Raw genomic sequence first — 20,273 nt, 5'->3', positions numbered from 1 at the left:
ATCACTTATTCTCCACAGTTTTATCATAAACACTCATGCTGAGCAGATGCCATAGAACCTACCCATATTTCCACGGATTTGGGCAATCAGCATGTAGACACATAAATGATAGAAAAAACAATCCTTTTTTTTTTAATGCTTTAATTTGCCCATGGTACAGGTAAAATCCCAAGCCAAGGAAGAATATTATAGGCATGGCAAATGTAAAATACTATAATCACCAATAAACTCTAAATAAATGTTCTGGAATTTCAGAATAAATTACTATATCTAATTCTACATAAATTCTAAACAATTGATTCCAGATGCCAAACAGCCTCCCTCCTATTTACATCCCACCTTCCACGCCTAGAAGAAAATTTGTGTGGAGATGAGTAGTGCATCAAATAAAAGTTTTTATATGATTAATATTACAAAGAGAAGGAAGGTTAGATGTGCAGATCCAATGCATTTATTTGATATCTTTACTTGGGGATAACAATACCCAGAGGCATGCTTAGCAGTAGCAAATTCGAAAATGCACAAGAATAATTTTCCGGGGCTTCCTTGGTGGCGCAGTGGTTGAGAATCCGCCTGCCAATGCAGGGGATACTGGTTCGAGCCCTGGTCCAGGAAGATCCCACATGCCGCGGAGCAACTAAGCCCACGCGCCACAACTACTGAGCCCACATGCCACAGCTATTGAAGCCCGCGCCTAGAGTCCATGCTTCACAACAAAAAAAGCCACCACAATGAGAAGCCCGCGCACTGCAATGAAGAGTAGCTCCCGGTCACCGCAACTAGAGAAAGCCAGTGGACAGCAACGAAGACTCAACACAGCCATAAATAAATAAATAAATACATTTATTTAAATAAAATAATAATAATAATAATTTTCCGGGTTTGTTCAGCCTCATGACACTGGGTGATTCATAAATAAAAAGTTGCAAAAGATATGCTCTTGACTTATGAAAAAGGTGCATACTCTATGTCTACACCTTGTCATGTATTCTCCATGGATATAAAAATCAGGAATAGCAAACACATTTGTCTAGAACACACAGCATATGATTTATATTTACTACATAAACATTAAACTACATATAATATTTCCTTCATTTTGTACAACTCCTAGACAAAGGTGTTTTATTTTATATATTTCTAAATTAATTTTATAATATAATTTATATATCTGTCCCATCTTTAATTCTACTTCAAGCGATTATGTAATGCAAAGTAATTTGGAGAATCTATTAGTTATGTGAAAGTAACATTCAGGAGCAACGAATAGATATAATATAAATATATATAATTTATATATAAAACTGTATTTTTAAAAATAAAAAACAAATTATTTTACAACACAATTACTTCAGCTGCATCTTAGTCACACTGCAGTTTGAGGTTCAGAATGCCACTTGGTTGTTTGAGGACTTTAAAAGCAAGAATTTTTTTTTTAAATGCATTTTTGCCTGTTCTGTTCTGTCTTATATGTTGGAAAAAAACCCTGAATTTATTCAGAAATATTGATAGAAATACAGGCTTTGCAATCTCCTATTAATAGGATTCCTATAGGTATGACCACCTATATGAGGCCTTTTAAGAAGGCATGGCAGTGTGCTTTAGCCAATTGGATAATTTCAATATCAAGACATTATATTATAAAGAAGACATATAAGATTTCAGCTTGTGAAAAGATAAAATAAAATATAACTCAACACAGACTTGGTTCTTTAAGAAAATACCATTCCATCATACATATGAAAAAATAAGGTGATTTAAAAGTACCGTTTTAGGAGCTTCCCTGGTGGCGCAGTGGTTGAGAGTCCGCCTGCCGATGCAGGGGACATGAGCTCGTGCCCCGGTCCGGGAAGATCCCACATGCCGCGGAGCGGCTGGGCCCGTGAGCCATGGCCGCTGAGCCTGCGCGTCCGGAGCCTGTGCTCCGCAACGAGAGAGGCCACAACAGTGAGAGGCCCGAATACCGAAAAAAAAAAAAAAAGTACCATTTTAAATAAGAACATTGATTGGGACATTTTAATTCAACAATATATTTAGAAAGTCACTAGAATTGAGATTGCTATCACTTTGTGATATTCTTTAACAATCAGTAAAATAATTTTCAATAAAATTAAAGTCCAAGTACATAGCCAACTATATTAGTTGCTAGAGGTAAATATTATCTATGTTCTGTCTGCTGCATCATTTCAGCCATTTAGCATGGAACAAAATAAGCTAAATAAGGAGACAGAAAATGGTGTGGGAAAGGATTTGAGACTTTTTAAGTTTGTTGCTATTTGATGGAAAAATATCAGAGACTTCTCAATCAAAATATGAAAGCACTTAAAATTAGTTCATAAATAATATTTTATGTAATAACTAACAAGAATTGACAGGTCCAACAATGAGAGAAAGTTAATTACTGAGGGTCCAAAAGATCTTTGGGAAACCTGTGAAATCTTTCATATTCCATTTATAAAGTTACTACCACAAGTTTTAAGTGGTATTGCAGGGACCTCCGTAGTATTTCTAGTTTTTGCTTGCAAATGTTATAACCAACTAGAATTCTTGAAAATATTGCGAATCCAGATTAATAGAAATAAAACAAAACAAAAATAAATTAAAAGGTAATAACTTCCATGTCTCTGCCTGTAGCAGTATTGTTTAGCTTTTTAAAATTTACCTATATAACATTTAAGATGTATCTCAATAATATGTATTTAATAACAATATTATCCATTTTTCCTCCAATCTACCCCCAAAGTTGCTCTATGCTTGGAGAGCAGAGGTACATTTTATCTCCTGGTACTGGGTTCCAAAGAATCGCTAGTAAGCAAAATATAGAATCTACGTATCCCTTCCAGGCAAGAAGATACTGCAGAGCTTTAATTTTTGTAGTTTATATTTGTCTAAAGCCAGCTCCCCAAGATGCAGAACCGGAGATGAAGACTTTTGTGCAAGTAGTTAATTGAAGAATTGCTGTCCGGTGAAAACTATATGAGAATAAGGGATGCAGGATAGGGCAGGTGAAGAAAGTGGAAATCCACAAAGATGTGGATTTAGTGGAAACCAGATGGTACAGGGTACAGGGTGTTCTGGAGCATCAATGGTACCACAGAGCTGTCTCACCTTGAGGAGGGTAACAGCTTTTTGTACCCTGGTATCAGTCATTAACTACATGGGAAGGAACGTAACCATCCCAGCATTTCCCAGTAAGGAGGCTCCAGGCTGAGGGTAATTTTCAAAAGAAGGGTTAGATGTGAGCTGTCAGCAGCACCTGCAGGATGAGAGCACCAATCTGATAAAGGGAATCTGGGCAGGTCCCCAAAAGTATCCATTATGCAACTATGAAAACAATGGATGTTCTTCATCTTTCAAACTAAAAGTACTTCAGTACCATCCATTCTGATATGCTCATCTATGAGAAGTACTGCCTGAGTGCTTTCAACCATGGCATCTGAGAGGGATTGCCAAAGCAACTGATACTTCAGTGTGGATCCTGAAATTTGCTGTGTCACAGTTTTTTCAATGAGACCCATTAAATCTGCTTTGAAATACTTGTAATTTTTCTGATTAATTTTTTTCTTAAAAAAAAGACTGCTATATTCTACAAATATAGTCTTAGTCTCTCTAAGAGATAGTAATCACTAATTGAGCCAAATCTATTTTCTTTGGCAACTAAAGAAAGTGGCTTAGAAAATGATATTGATCAGGAGGAGCAGGGAAGTTTGGAGTGAACACACTTAGATGGGAAAAAATTTTAGGTAACAATAGGTAAGATCAGAGAAATCAAAGACAACTGAGAAAGAAACCCAAGTAACTGCAAAACACTTTTACTGTGTCATTTTTCTCTTTTGGGTGTGTGAAGGAAATCATGAGAACTGAAAGAGTTGATTCTTAAGTTCTGCAAGTTCCAACTTAAATCCTTAAATCCTCCCTAAGATCCTTTGAATGAGTTGAAGGAAAACCATAAACAGATGAGAATAGATTTCCAGACACCAAGTTAACCTGAAGGTGCTAGAACTATGCTGGAAAGTTGGACTACTAGATCAGAATTTAGACTGTGTTATTTTAAAACGTATATATATATTATATATATATATATGTGTGTGTGTATATATTTTTAAAATATATATTGTTAATAAATTCAGAGTTACATTATGCAGTAAACAAGCAGTAACAGTCTATGATTACTGTATAAGGTACAAAATTACAAATATTCATTTATTTAATTGCAATCATCCTTACAATATAATTAACATAGCTATACATGATCTTAGTAAGCAATTCTATATTTTAAGTATAATGGAGTAGAAATTATTTCCCATTTTTGAAACCTACTGGATTAAACCCCATTACCATACACAAACCACATTCCCATAACAAGGCACTATCATTTAAGAGGACTTCCCTGGTGGTGCAGTGGTTAAGAATCCGCCTGCCAATGCAGGGGACACAGGTTCAATCCCTGGTCTGGGAAGATTCCACATGCCATGGAGCAACTAAACCCGTGCAACATAACTACTGAGCCTGTGCTCTAGAGCCCGCAAGCCATAAATACTGAGCCCGCAAGCCATAACTACTGAGCCCGCATACCTAGAGCCCATGCTCCATAACAAGAGAAGCCACCGTAATTTAAAGCCTGCGCACCACAACTAGAGAAAAGCCTGCGCACAGCAACAAAGACCCAATGCAGCCAAAAAATAATTAATTAATTAAAGAAAATTCTTTTTTTAAGCTTAAGAATTTTACCAAGAAATAAACAGGAAGAAAATGTACATTCAGTCACAATACACAGACTCCCAGAGATTTTTTAACTGTCATGGAATAATTGCAATACTAGAGCAATCAATAAAAGGAAAATTACAATTATAATTCCTAACAGGAGTACCTCAGAGATATTGGGTTTTGTTTCCAGACCACTGCAATAAGATGAATATTGCAATAAAGCAAGTCCCTCAAAATTTTTGGTTTCCCAGTGCATTTAAAAGTTATGTTTACACTATATTGTAGTCTATTAAGTGTGCAATAGCATTATGTTTAAAAAAATTTAGATACCTTAATTCAAAAATACTTCATTGCTAAAAATGCTAACCGTCATCTAAGTCTTCAGCGAGTCGTAGTAATAACATCAAAGATCACTGCTCACAGACCACCATAACAAATAGAATAATAATGAAAAAGTTTGAAATATTGCAAGAGTCACCAAAATGTGACACAGAAACATGAAGTGAGCAAATGTTTTTGGAAAAATGGCGCTGATAGACTTGCTTGACAGAAAGTTGCCACAAACCTTCAATTTTAAAACTGCATTGTCTGCAAAATGCAATAAAGTGAAGCACAGTGAAACAAGGTACACCTGTATAAAGTAATCAAAGCCAAACATAGTTTCAACTCTTATATTCAAATTCCCCAAAAGAGAATAGTGCCTGGTGATCAGCACCAAACTATAAAAAAAAAAAAAATCGATTTTTTAGTAGTCAATTTGTCATTTCTAACAGGAATCTCAGATAAAAGGAAATAAACTGCTTACTTCTTGGTTGTTTTTATCAAGTCATAAGGGCAGTATCTTGAAAACTATATGCTTATATACATTTTTCTTTTTGGCTACTAAACAAATCTTTACAATGACATAAAAGAATGGTGCAAGTGTATTTTTTCTGTTAGGATCACTCCATTACGTTGTTACTAAGATATTTGTAATCACATAGCCAATTTCTATGGGTTTAAATAGTCTCCTGTTGCTCCAATGCATTATTTTTTTTAATAGATACTTATTGGAGTATAATTGTTTCACAATACTGTGTTAGTTTCTGTTGTAAAACAAAGTGAATCAGCCATGTGCATACATATATCCCCATATCCTCTCCCTCTTGAGCCTCCCTCCCACCCTCCCTATCCCACCCCTCTAGGTCATCGCAAAGCACCGAGCTGCTCTCCCTGTGCTATACAGCTGCTTCCCACTAGCTAACTATTTTACATTAGGTAGTGTATATAAGTCGACACTACTCTCACTTCACCCCAGCTTCTCCCTCCTCCCCTCGCCGTGTCCTCAAGTCCATTCTCTATGTCTATGTCTTTATTCCTGCCCTGCCACTAGGTTCATCAGTACCATTTTTTTTAAGATTCCTTATATATGTGTTAGCATACGGTATTTGTTTTTCTCTTTCTGACTTACTCTGTATGACAAACTCTAGGTCCATCCACTTCACTACAAATAACTCAATTTCGTTTCTTTTTATGGCTGAGTAATATTCCATTGTATATATGTGCCACATCTTCTTTATTCATTCATCTGTCGATGGACATTTAGGTTGCTTCCATGTCCTGGCTGTCGTAAATAATGCCACAATGAATACTGTGGTATGTCTCCTTTTGCATTATGATTTTCTCAGAGTATATGCCCAGTAGTGGGATTGCTGGGTCATATGGTAGTTCTATTTTTTTTACAAATGCAGCCAAGTGATTTTTATTTTAATATTTCTTTATTTAAAAATTAATGAAAGAGAGTTTTGAATTCCTTTAAACATCTGTGCATAAGATTTTTGTGAAATTTTTAGAGGACTTTGGTCAGTTGTATAATTTGTATCTCTGTCTTTTGAGGCTCAAATTTTTTAGGTTTCTAAAGCAATTCTTCTTTCTGTTCATTTTTTATGGATTTTACATTTCATTGTTTTGTCAGCTAAAGTTCAGTCATACACTGAATCATCATATGCAGCTGCCAATGCCCTCCTTTTTTTCTTTTTCTCTCCTTTCCTTCCCTCTCTCCTTCCCTCCTTCGCCCCTCTCCTTTAGTATCTAATGGTCATGCGATAAATCTCTTCGCTTGCTTCATATAAATTCCTCAGTTGTTAAGGTAGCAAATTGTTCAAAGCTCAAGATTTGTCTCTCAGCAATTAACCTTAAAATATTTTTTTTCACACTTTGACTCAAAGAGAGTAAAGCTACTGAAACATCTTTATTCTTGATGTGTCTTCTAATAATCACAGGGATTAAGTAAACACAGTTTATGTGTATGTGTAATGCTGCTTCTGTGAGCTGCATCATAGCTTAATATTAACCTTGCTCAATTCATGAAAAGAAATTATTTGCCAATATTTGGCCAAAAAGCAAAAAAGTTTCCCCTTGCAAGCTATTGAATCTATGGCTGTGTTTGCTATTTTTATGGGTCAGTTTTTTCTCCAGGAATGCTCTTTGAACTTTTATAATTATATGAAAGCATATGATACCATATTCTGTAATATATAACCAATGTGTTCTGAATTGTAATTGTATGCAATTTTTATCTGAGATATGGCCTTCCTAGAAACCAACTTCTTAGCATCAGCTAGAGCCAAGTTTTTTTAGAATTTTAAAGAAAAGCATATTTCACAAATTGAAGTTGTAATTCCCTTAAGACAAGTTCTATTTTGGTGTCTACATTTACAATAGCTGAGACTGTCACAGTCATTCACCTTCATCATTAAAAAGCCATATAAAGTTCCTTTCTCCTCTAAAGTTAGAATGTTAAATGTTGCCCTTGTAGACTAACTTTCAAGGAATCTTGAATCCTTCAAGGTTTATGTCCAGAGGTGCAGAGACTAGGTAACCAATAAGACAGGTCAGATTTTAACACTGTGAAAAACCTTCCATAGTCATCCATTTTCAAAATTACTTGTGAAAAGTAGAACTTTTTAAAAATCCATTATGGGTACTTTTGAAAAAACTTCATTTATGACTTATATGAAGACTGGTTTAAAAACTGGGGAAGAAACATGAAATGGCAAAAGGTCAAGCCTATTTGTAGCATCCGGCCAGTGCTCTCCAGATTAGCTTTGGTTCAAACCTATGGGGGTCCCTCTGTGATACATGAGTCCCTTGCGTCTGTGTCTGTCTCAAGCACACCCAGATATTGGTGTCTGATAGGAGAAAAGACTTTCATTCTTTGGAAAGGACTGCAATACTTATCTTGTTGCTCTGTTGTGAGATGCCCTCTAGAGGTGGTGCTAAGGGAAAACCACTGTGCTGTCAAGCCACTAAGGAACATGAGAGCTGGTGATGGGTGCAAAACATTAGAGAAACACACTCAGAAATGCCATAAGCCAGTAACTAGACTCTAGCAGCCATTGTTACAGAGCTGATGTTGGCTTGGAGCTACCAAAGGAAGTAGCCTCTAAAAGTTATTAAGAACCATCAGAAAGCCCTCTTGTTGGGACCCATGTCCATTATTGAGAGTAAACAATAATTGGAGCCATTATCACTGACAGCCACTACTAGGAAACCACAGATGATACAGGAGAGACTTTCCAGCCCTCCTCCTATCCCCTTCCCTAAATCAAAGATGCAAATCCTCTCATCTGTTGGGAATTCAAGGTAAAGATAACAAATGTCTGCCTTTCAATGTACTCTAAGACTAAGAGTAATGAAGAATTTTCTGACAGTAAATCTGGTACAGTTGGGAGACTCAGAAATCTCTTATTGCAGGCTTTGCTGGAAGGAAAGACCCTGGATTGTAGCTCAACCTTCAGACTTTCAATAATTATAATAACATTAATAGACCCTATACTGAGTGCCATCTACTGTGTATTTTGTATGTGTTCACTCACTTAATCTAATAACTATGAGGTCTAAACCACTATTGTAATCATCTTACTGATGAGGAAAAATTAAGTACACAAAAGTTAATTAACTTGCCCAAGGTCACCAATTTATAAATGGTGAACACAGACAGGCTAACTCCAGAACTATGCTCTTATTCACTTCTTACACTATATGGTAGGCAGAAAAAAATGACCTCCCAAAGATTGCCACATCCTAATTCCTAGAACCTGTGAATATGTTACATTACAAGGCAAAAGGGACTTTGCAGTTGAGATTAAATTATGGAATTTGAGATGAGGAAGTTATCCTGGATCCAGGTAGGTCCAATCTAATCACATAGGTCCTTAAAAACAGAGAATCTTTCTCGACTGTGGTCAGAGGGAGATGTCAATGTAGGAGAATAGTCAGAGACATGCACAGTTGCTGGCTTTGAAGATGGAAAAAAGGGACCACGAGCCTAGGAATGTAGACTTTTCCTAAAAGCTGGAAAAGGCAAGGAAACATTCTCCCCTAGAGATTCCAGGAAATAATGCAGCCCTGCCAACACCTTAGTTGTAGCCCAGTGAGACCTGAGTTGAATGTCTAACCTACAGAACTGTCAGATAATAAATCTGTGATGTTTTAAGCCACTGAGTTTGTGGTAACTTATTATAGCAGCAGCAAAAAACCTAATATACACTACTCATTGAAAAACCGTTACTGAGGTATTTTCCTTATTTGGGAAAAATGGATTTGCTATATCACCTTAGGTATATAGATTGTTTCACTAGTTTGAATGTATTGCATGAGAGTGTGTCTCACATTTAGCACTCCGCAGATGTTACAGGAAATTTAGATCTTGCCCGAAGAGTTATCAAATTGGTCATATGCCATGATTTGGATCTTTGATACATACAAGATGGCTTACTGATGCCTGGAAGTTAGAAGATGGCTTTTTACCAATCAGTGGGAAGTTACTGTTCTCATTTTCAGAATACAAATAGTCAGATGATTCCTCACCAAAATCTGTCGTCAGTGTCAAAGTGTTCTTTGAAGTCTCAAAAGAAAATGAATTTGTTGAAAGGGTGACACACTGCTACAATGAACTTTTTGAAAACAGTGTCAACGTTTTCATATTTCTCATCAATATTCATCATAACAGAGACCACAAAAATGGGTTCAGAGTTATTTGGTCTCTTTCATATGACAGTGTTTATATGTCAATACATAAATACAGTGAAAAATCAGGGCATTGGCCTTTTCAGGCAGTCTTTGGGGAAACATTCCACCTCTGAAAATAATGAATGCTACAGACCATTATCAAACATAACACTCATTGCTATCTGTTTTGACTAATGTGGCAATATGCTAGCTGATAGGATATATATATATAGAGAGAGAGAGAAAGAAACAGAGAGAAAAAGAAACTATACCAATGGGCAGTAGCAATTTCTTAGTTGGTAAAATTTATTGATTGAAAAGAAATATTAACGCTTTAGAAAACAGCAATAACTGCTTAGGAAGACTCAGGCCACCATAAGAGAAAGCTTCAAAGCAAGTGTCCAGAACAGTGGTTGAACCCCGCAGAGCTTTCTGATGATTGAAGTTAAACCTGCTAGAGACATGACTTTGGTATTCTTTCAGCAGTCAGGTTGTGGAATGTTGCTAGTTCCTCTCAGCATTGCAATATGATGGCCACAATTCAGTTCCTATGGTCTGGATTCACACAAAAATTATTAAAACTGTTCCTGTACAATAAGCTGAAGAACGGCAATCAAAATTAACTAGGTAGCACAGACTTTGACTGCGGGGATAAAATAATAGTCAAAACAACTTCGCCTTCAGCATCCAGAGATGCAGTGTCATTCAGCCTGTTGTACAGAGACCGCAACAGCAAAAGAGGGGGACCACCAGGGGAACTGAGGACTCATACAGTCTCCTGGATTGATGGAGTATGAGAGTTGTGTGCCCAGTATGAAAAGGACTGTGAGGATTATATGTGTTCTCACAACCAGCGCCATTCACTGGTCTGGTGGATTAGTCATTGTACCTTATTTAACTGTCCCTTTCAAACAACCAGTTTTCTTTTTCCTTCTGAACTGACCATTGGTACAACTGAACTGACCAAAGTAACTAGCTGTTTGAACATCACACCAAATTGTGACACCATTAACCTAAAAGATTTTTAAAGTTTTTATTACTATTTTCTTAATGCTATTAGTGCCTAATCATTGTAGAAAAATTAGAAAACACAGAAAAGCAAAAAGAAAGAAAAAAACATACATATATATGACGTCTCATTACCCAATACAACCACTGCTAATGTTTAGGAGTATATTCTTCCAGATATTTTCCCACACAAATATACATTTAAACATGTTTCAGCAAAAATAGTATTATGCCGCACATAATGTTTTGTAACTTGCTTGTTTCTCTAAGCACTAGTGTCCTTCTATAGCTGTCATCTAGGACTTCATTTTTAATGACCACATATCATTCTATTGTATAGATTTACCATAATTTATTTAGTTAATCAATCCCCTGCTATTAGACATTTACATGTGATTTGTAATTTTTATTATTACAAATAATACCGTGATGAACATATTAGTAAATACATGTTGCATACTTATCCAGTTATTTCCCTAACATAAGTTCTAGAAGTCAAATTACTGGTTAAAGTTATGCAGTTTTCTAATATTTTAACGCCTACTGTAGTTTCATCTTTGAATGGGAAAGATAGGTTAAAATCAGAAAGATAAAAATCATTCAAAATCCTTAAATTAATGTTTCATAAAGATCTAAAATGCTAAATTAAAACACATAGAAATATTTTAATTAGGGTCTGTTTGTTAAACCATTTACAAAGACATACACACAAAGTTATGGGTTTAAGTGAGAGTTATTAAGTTTACAGATCAGTAAATAAGATAATTTTCTAAATAACAGGCAAAGCCATTAAAATATTATCTCCTATTAATACTCAAGAATTAAAAACAATAAGAGCCATATTGATATATAATTCACATACCATAAAATTCACCCTTTTAAAGTGTACAGTTAGGTGGTTTTTAGTGTACTGTCACCACTGTCTAATTCCAGAACCCTTTTATTACCTTAAAAAGAAATCTGTACACATTAACAGTCACTCCCCTTGCTTCCCAGCCCCTAGCAAACACTAATCTGCTTTCCATTTTTATGCATTTGCCTCTTCTTGACATTTCATATAAATGGAATCATACAATATGTGGTTTTTTTGTGACTAGCTTCTTTCATTTAGCATAACGTTTTCAAGGTTCATGAATGTTGTCAGTACTTCATTCTTTTCTATTGCCAAATAATATTCCACTGAATAGATATACACATTTTGTATATCCACTCATCAGTTCATTCTTAGTATATTAATCAAAATCTTGTCACCATAATGTTTAAAGTACTTCAGTAGCTCCCCAAACTGATAAAGATGTCCATTAAAGACCCATCTTGATCGGGCCCCTACCTACTTTGGGGGATTGATATGATTTTCTCCCATGTTCCCAACCACATCCACTCGAACCCTTCCACAACCACTACAGTCATAATAGAACTACTTGCAGCTTCCTGAATGTAACAGGCACTCTCACTTTTGTATGTGCTATCCCTTCCGTGTAGAATGTCTTTCCTTATCTGTGTGGATACCTTTTACTTGTTCTTTATGATTCCGTGCCAGATATCTCTTCTTAGAAGCTCCAGCACATTAAGGTTAAGCTGGATGCAACATTTTAAATAATCTATTATATTGATTACCTCTATCATAACACTTCTCACACTGTTTTATAGTCGGTTTTCTTGACTTTTCTTCTACTATATAGTGAGCTCATCGAAGACAAAAATTATATTCTGTATATCTGTATAACACCAGCAATCAAGGCCTAGCATATGGTAGACATTCAATAAGTGTTTGCTTTGTGTACATGATCAGTAAAATTAATTTGACTTTTTTATAAACTAAATCAATTTAGGAATTTTGTAACTATATAGATGCAAACTTTATACGTTGGAATTTTCTTATGTTTAACTTGTTCATTTTACTTTAAAATTCTCAGTAACATATAAAGTAATACTTATTAAAATAAAGCAGTCTTATATGTAAGTCTAGTAAGGTTTTTAAAGTGTACGTTGAATTTACAACCTATCAGATAGGAGACATTTTCAATGAGGAATAACTTAAGACAACTTCCGAAGTTATACAAAAGTTACACAAAAGATGGTTTAGAACCATATATCAAATTATTTAAAAAAGAAATTAAGACTATGCCATGAAATTAATTTATAAATCATAAGTGCACTTTAAAAACAATATGAGCGTTTTTGTGCAAGTAAAAATGTTGCTTTTCTTAAACTTGATTTAGAGGGTGGTGCCTTGCTTAAAATACTATAATAATATTTTAACCTCACATGTAAACTGTTTTTAATCTGTTTTCACTGTTTTCTGTGTGAATGAAAAAGTTTTAAAGTAGATCTAGTTCTTGAAAATAGAATCCTAACCTCTGTTACTTCTGACTTATAGGGTATCTTTGTTACTAGGGTTCAGCCTGATGGACCAGCATCCAACCTGCTGCAGCCTGGTGATAAGATACTTCAGGTAAGACATAAAAAGCAATGCTTTCTAAGGCCAACACTGAAACAAATATGTACCCAGGTTATTAAGCTAAATGACTTGAATTAAGTGATTGAACATAAGTTCTTCTTACATTTCTTATTTGCCTTTATTGTTTTGGGGTTGAGAGGCAGGTCAGAAACCATTTCAGACCTATAGAATCCTATATCCCCATTACCTGGCACATGGCAGGTGTTCTGAATATTTTTGTTTAAACGAATGGTGTTATTTTGGGAATGAAAGAAGAACTGATACATACAGGAATCTATGCATAAGTATCAGCTGTAAGTAAGAATAATGAAGTACCCAAATAGGGTATCTATGTGACTTCAGATGGGGGAGAAGAGACTGTCCATGTTTAATTTCTCAACAGTAAGCTTATTACTGTTTGAATAATATGAAACACCTGGTTATATCTCTACTCTCCCTGCTGAGATTTTTGAACAAAAGTTTAGCTGTATACAAGGTGACCTTTTAAAATGTATTGTGTGATGGAAAAAGACATTTCCCTAACTTAAAGCTCTGCATATCAAAAAAGGATCCCTCCTTGGGTCTTCCCTGGTGGCACAGTGGTTGAGAGTCCGCCTGCCGATGCAGGGGACATGAGCTCGTGCCCCAGTCCGGGAGGATCCCACATGCCGCGGAGCGGCTGGGCCCGTGAGCCATGGCCGCTGGGCCTGTGCGTCCGGAGCCTGGGCTCCACAATGGGAGAGGCCACAACAGTGAGAGGCCCGCGTACCGCAAAAAAAAAAAAAAAAAAAAAAAAGATCCCTCCAGTAAACAGTTAAAACAGTTAAGTACATGCTTGGTATAACCTCATCCATTTTGTTATCTTTGTCCTTCTCTCTTAATTCACTTCCACTTAATCGTTTCCTACATCACAGGGCAAGCCTCTTAAGTATCATCAATTTATTTAAGATTCAATATTTTGACTTATGACCCCAGAAATTTTCCACTGTGTAACTGGATGGAACTATCTGACATTGCAGAGATTCGATCATTTGGAGAAATTATAAAATGGTTCAACATAATAAATTGAAGATTTAGGGACACTGAGAACACAGGAGCCTTCTGGTCAGATTGGCTATGCAGATAATTACCAGAAGGCAAGGGCCCCACTCAACTCAGCTCTGAGGAGATCTTCTACCTTCTATTTATTGAACTCTCAAAGATCCCAGAAAAGTAGAAACCTTATATAGATAAATTGTCTTAGCATTTTATTCTCACACATACTTTAAACTAACTAGCAAGATCATGAAAACTCAAGTTTTCAAAAATGATAATTATCTGAAAAGACTGCAGGCTGCTCCAACCTTTGGCAATGTCACAGGAGAAATACCATCCAAAAGGTCCAAGTCAATTCCATGCAAGCAGAAGACCAAACCAGCAGCTGGTCTTTTGAGTTAAAACACTGAAACAAAAAAAGGACACAAAAAATCTAAATATTTTCTTTACCACTTTATTATTGAAGTTCTATATTTTTTAATTGCCTAGCTAGCCCTTTGATCTTAAGCATTTTATATCATGTCTAGAGAACTCACATTCATTATATGTAAAATGAGTTTATACTACAGCTAAGGTCCCCCAGCTCAAAAATTCAACTGTTCAATAATTTTATCAATTTCCACGGCTAAGAATAAACTGACAACGTTAACTCCCTAACCCTTGGTACATGCTGCTGTTTAGGAAAGGAAATGGCTCGTTTTTTTTCTCTACTGAATTGCAAAGAAATTATTTTGAATCTCAGAGTCTGTAAAAAATGAAGCCAGTTCATCTGAGATCTCTGATCTATTAGAAGGCTAAGCTGGGTAGAGAAGCCTTCCATAGCTTGAAACAAGTTTGGGGACTTTGCCTTCATCCATGACAGAGGGAGCAAAAGAAAGACTTTTCCTTCCAAATTCAGAAATATTTAAATGGGTATAAAAATGTTATATAGATAGAGAGCTACAGATACAGATATAGATATAGACATCTTGCAGAAGGAAATGAGAATTAAGGTAACATCTAGTTGCAGGGTTAGAATACACTTCTGGCTGTGAAATTCTAGAAGGGTTATATGTGGGGAAATGAGGGTTTAGTATTTCTAGTCCCTGAGATGTACACGGAAACAGCAAAGTGCACAGAGAAATGAATTCCCAATGCAAGAAGTAGGAAGGAATTATAAGCCAAATCAGTTAAAAGTCACAAAAACTGCAGAAGAGCTGCACCTGGGCTTTCTCTTCTCTCCACAAATGACTATCAAGGATGTAACATTTTATTTTTGCTATAGAAGTTATTTGTATCTAGTACAATAAAATCAAAGTCCATTTTCAGTAAAAGAAAAATGCCCATAGACATTAATCAAATAAATTGCTGTATTTACAGTTTCATTCATACTAGTTAAAAAGCACAAGTGGCCAATTATATTTTCTGAAGGAAATAAAAATGGCTTATTCTAAACTGAAATCATTGCCAACATCAGATGCTAAGAGAGCAAATTACATATTTGTCTCTTTATAATACTGTGGCTCTTAGTTTAAAGAACACTGGAATAAATGAGTTTATAACATTGAGTTATCTGTCACTTACAACATCATTAGAATATATCCTCACTGGAGCAAATTTATTTACAAACCTTTATGAAAGCATACTACCTGGAAAGTCAAGGTAAAAGGAAAAAACAAAAACAACGAATGAGCTCCCCTTTAAGCGATGGCAGTTACTGGGTTTGATCGAACCCAATATCAAGTAGCAAAAGAGATATAAAATAGCAAGAGATATACCTTTCCCAAATTTCCCCCAAACCCAGAATTTGTTATATAAAAGCTATCTTTTTTTTTTTCTGTAAATCTTTTTACCCACTATTCTCTTCTTATTCTGCTATGGTATTATGAGCATGTTATTTGAGTTACATGAAGATGTGTGTATTAAGGGATTATGTTAATTAAAACATATTCACATGATTATTCTGTCATGTTACTATTCATTTTCCTAGAATAGATACTGTAATTCATGTGCATATTCAAATGACTTGCTGTGCTTAGGAAGTCATTTTGGTTTAAGACAGTGTGGCATGAGGAAAGAGCACTGTGCTAGGGCAACTGACCCATCACAGCCTTACCTTCTGTAAAGTCGAATTACAGAAGAGTGAGAGAGAACCAGGGAAAGCACATGGAGCATAAAAAATATTATTCAATTGAGCCGTGTGAATTTGCCGATATCTGACCATTTTTGAAGTGGCAGTTTTGTTGGTTTAACATCATAGTTTCTTTTCTCTAATGTTCGTTGCAGTCAAAAAGTTCAGTCTAATTCATTATACATTTTACAATTTAAAGTATATTTAAATATAGAATATCTATTAATTATAGTTACTCTGTTGAAAAGATGAATAGACTGGAAAAAAAGAATATATTGTACTTGATAGTTAACATGACTCACAGTTGTAGCCTACAGCTCACTTGTAAGTATATTGTATTCTAGTCTATCATGGTAGTCAATCCCTATCCTCTTCATTTACCTGCCCCCACCCCTTCCCAAGACAAGAGCCTAACTTTGACAGAAGAGAAATTATATTATTTATAATTAGTTTATGACATCCAGTTCTACTTTGCAATAATTTTAAGAGTTTGGAATTTGTAATCCAAAGTATACTCCTGGTCTATGGCTATATCTCAAAGATACCAAAATAGAATAATCAAAGAGATGATAATTCGAACAAACCTGATATGTCACGCTTTTTTAAAAATAAATTGATTTATTTTATTTAGTTATTTGGGGCTGAGTTGGGTCTTTGTTCCTGGGCACGGACTTTTCTCTAGTTGCGGTGAATGGGGGCTACTCTTCGTTGTGTCACGTGGGTTTCTCATGGTGGTGGCTTCTCTTGTTGCAGAGCATGGGCTCTAGACGCGTGGGCTTCAGTAGTTGTGGCACACGGGCTCAGTAGTTGTGGCTCGCAAACTCTAGAGTGCAGGCTCAGTAGTTGTGGTGCACCGGCTTAGCTGCTCCGGGGCATGTGGGATCTTCCCAGACCAGGACTCCAACCCGTGTCCCCTGCGTTGGCAGGTGGATTTTTAACCACTGCGTCACCAGGGAAGCCCACTTTTTATTTTTAGTCTTGAAACACCTTGGTCCTCCAATTCATAGAGACAAGTCAAGAAATCAATCTCAACAAATATGTCTGTCAAGTTTCAGTTAGTTGTTGGTAGGTTGTTTGGGTCAGAGTATGCTATCAAGACAGTTTACTCTTGATGGAGCAGGAATTACTCCAGAATTAACAGAGAGGAGAAAAAGAGGCTGAGGAGGAGGAAGAATACCCCTGGGCTAGACTGGCATCTGTCTTCAGGGGCAGAGGTGGGAGGCTTATGCCAGAACGGGTGTGTGTGGAGTACAGTGAGAGGGGAGAGGGATCCCAGGTGTGAAGAAAGAAAACCCTAAGATTTTAAAGTTTTTCACTGAGTTAGAGAATTCAACATAGACATGGCTTGGAGTGGGGATGGAGGTGAGGAGGAGATAGTGAGTTACAGCTGTCCAGGTTCAGAATGGGAAGAAAAAGTTTAACTTCTCAGAAGTCTAAACAAAATACATGACAATGGATGGCTGGGTCAGTTGTATACAGATACACGGTGCTCTATCTGTATACAATCATGGAATCAAACCTTCCTTATCTGAATGGAAGTTTTGTACCTCTTTTAAGGACAAGTACGTGTGGTTAGCTGCTAACGGTATTCTCTTACTTAGCTAATTTATTCAACAACCTTAAACAAACAAAGTGCTACTGAGAAGCCATAATAAGTGTCACAAATTCCATGCACTAAATCTCATGCCTTTTACTCATAAGAGAGACTATTTCATACGTGTAGTCTTTTATCTAATTTTTCAGACCACCAAGGGGAAAGCCTCTGGATTCAGGCACATTGCCAGAAACAAGAAGTCATAGCTGACAGTTTCACTGTCCAGGAAGAGAGAGAAACATCTTTTAAAAGAAAGAAAAGAAATTCAAAAAGTACAACAGAGTCATTCAGTATAGAACAGTGTTTCCTAATGGAATCTTTTAAAATATCTTTTTTAAAAAGAGTTCCTTACTTAAATAAGTTCAGAGCCACCTCAGATTCAATCCTTTGTTTCAGAATTTCACAACCTTGTAAGCATATTAAGAACCTGAAAAATCATATAAAATGATATATCCCAACATATTTAACCATGCAGCCCTCTTGACCAACAATATCAATTAGCCACTTCCACAAAACACACTTAGGGGAATACCTCTAGTAGAAGCAACCAACTGGGTCCACGGCTTCATTCCAGAGAGTGTTCATGTTCATAATTATTATCATGAGTCACTAAGAATGGGTTAGACTACATTTATTTCTCTGAATTCTTTAAAATTTCTCCCCAAAAAAGACTACAAAAAGTAAAGAGGAGAAATTTTTGTTATGGTTAAAATGAAGTGTGAGACCCTTAAAGAAATAAAGTATTTGGAAATTTCACTAAAGCATTTCCCAACAAGGCTAAATGAGTTAACACTTTTCTATTGTTGATCTTATTTGGTGGTTGAACATCAAAAACATCGGAGAGCTTTGGGGAAAGGTGGGGGGGGGGTAGGAGGGGGGGGGTGTAGGGGGGTGGGTGGGTTCAGCATCATGTAACTCTTAGTGTTCAGAGAAATTATTGCTTACAATGATAAAATACATGTGCAAATATTTTTAAATAGCATTTGGTTAGAAGATAACCAAAAATAATTTTTTAAATGTGTATGATTTTATATGCCAGTTTCACTGCATACCTTTATCCATTTGGTTTGTTCATAGTGTATAAAGTTCAGCACAGATAACTAATTAGAGACGGAGTGAATACTTTTTGCAAATCAAAAACATAATATTTAGGTACTAAGTGAAACATGAAAAACGATAAAGACAAATTAAGTTCATTAAGCTGGCTCTAACTTCCATAATTTGGCTGAAACAAAAGTAACATCAATTAAGCACCCATCTTGTGTCATTTAGAACACACAAAAACCCTGCAAGGTATCTGTTGTTGACAGAGGTTAAATAGTTCATTTGAGCTTCTTCCATTATACAACACTGATTATCCTGGAAAAAATTTTACTGATAGCATCACATTTTCCATTTCCTGATTTGGCAAATATGCATTAAATGCCCACAATGTACAAAGAGTTATGCCAAGCCGCGTGAACACTGCAACAAGGAAATAGAACTAACATTCTACCTTTACACACCTAGCCCAGGAAGTAGACGTGCCCAGAATTACACAGAGCAGAAAATGGAGGAAGAGAGACAGGAAAAAGCTGACTTCAAACACGCAACAAAATCAACTCCCAGTCTGTTTTCCCTCAACAGCAAGCTCTCCACCAAAACAGAGACCAACCTGGCTACAGAGAGTTCCCTGAAAATAAGAGGCTGATTTTGCAGTTCCTTTTGTGGTAAAGTACAGAAATAAAGTGCAGCTTGTTGGGGAACTGCTTGAAAACCAAGATAGGGAAGTCATTTTTTAGAGATGCTCATTCCACATGCTTGTTTTGAAGAAAACAGGCATTCTAAAGTCAAAGCAGATAAATAAGTAAATATCCTCAGGATTACTATTTCTTACCAGTTCCATGCCTGACTTTCTATACAAATAATGGACAAAGTCTTCAGTTGAGTCTTTTCTATTTTGCCATGTCTTTTTTTGAGCCTGAATTCATGAAACATTCAAGCTGCAGTACATGTGTGCACTTAAGACAGAAGAGAAATTCTTATTTATGTTTTATTCCATGAATATTTTTAACATCTTTATTGGAGTATAATTGCTTTACAATAGTGTGTTAGTTTCTGCTTTATAACAAAGTGAATCAGTTATACATATACATATGTTCCCATATCTCTTCCCTCTTGCATCTCCCTCCCTCCCACCCTCCCTATCCCACCCCTCTAGGTGGTCACAAAGCACCGAGCTGATCTCCCTGTGCTACACGCAGCTGCTTCCCACTAGCTATCTATTTTACGTGTGGTAGTGTATATATGTCCATGCCACTCTCTCACTTTGTCCCAGTTTACCCTTCCCCCTTGCCATATCCTCAAGTCCATTCTCTAGTAGGTCTGTGTCTTTATTGCTGTCTTGC

At 36.1% G+C, this 20,273-nt stretch overlaps 1 protein-coding gene across 2 annotated transcripts in view; it reads left to right on the top strand.

Annotated features, from left to right (window-relative positions):
* Window positions 1–20,273, top strand: part of LRRC7 (leucine rich repeat containing 7) — a 493,673-nt gene that overhangs the window by 465,592 nt on the left and 7,808 nt on the right. The window contains exon 25 of one of the 2 annotated variants that reach the window (XM_067005975.1): window positions 13,088–13,162. In XM_067005975.1, the coding sequence (XP_066862076.1) occupies window positions 13,088–13,162 (75 nt within the window). The remainder of the gene's footprint in view (window positions 1–13,087; window positions 13,163–20,273) is intronic. The other variant, XM_067005982.1, reaches the window with a different exon arrangement.

This window comes from Kogia breviceps, chromosome 1 (genome assembly GCF_026419965.1).
Source record: "Kogia breviceps isolate mKogBre1 chromosome 1, mKogBre1 haplotype 1, whole genome shotgun sequence".
Classification (NCBI taxonomy): domain Eukaryota; kingdom Metazoa; phylum Chordata; class Mammalia; order Artiodactyla; family Physeteridae; genus Kogia; species Kogia breviceps.
This window is presented reverse-complemented; position numbering and strand designations above follow the sequence as displayed.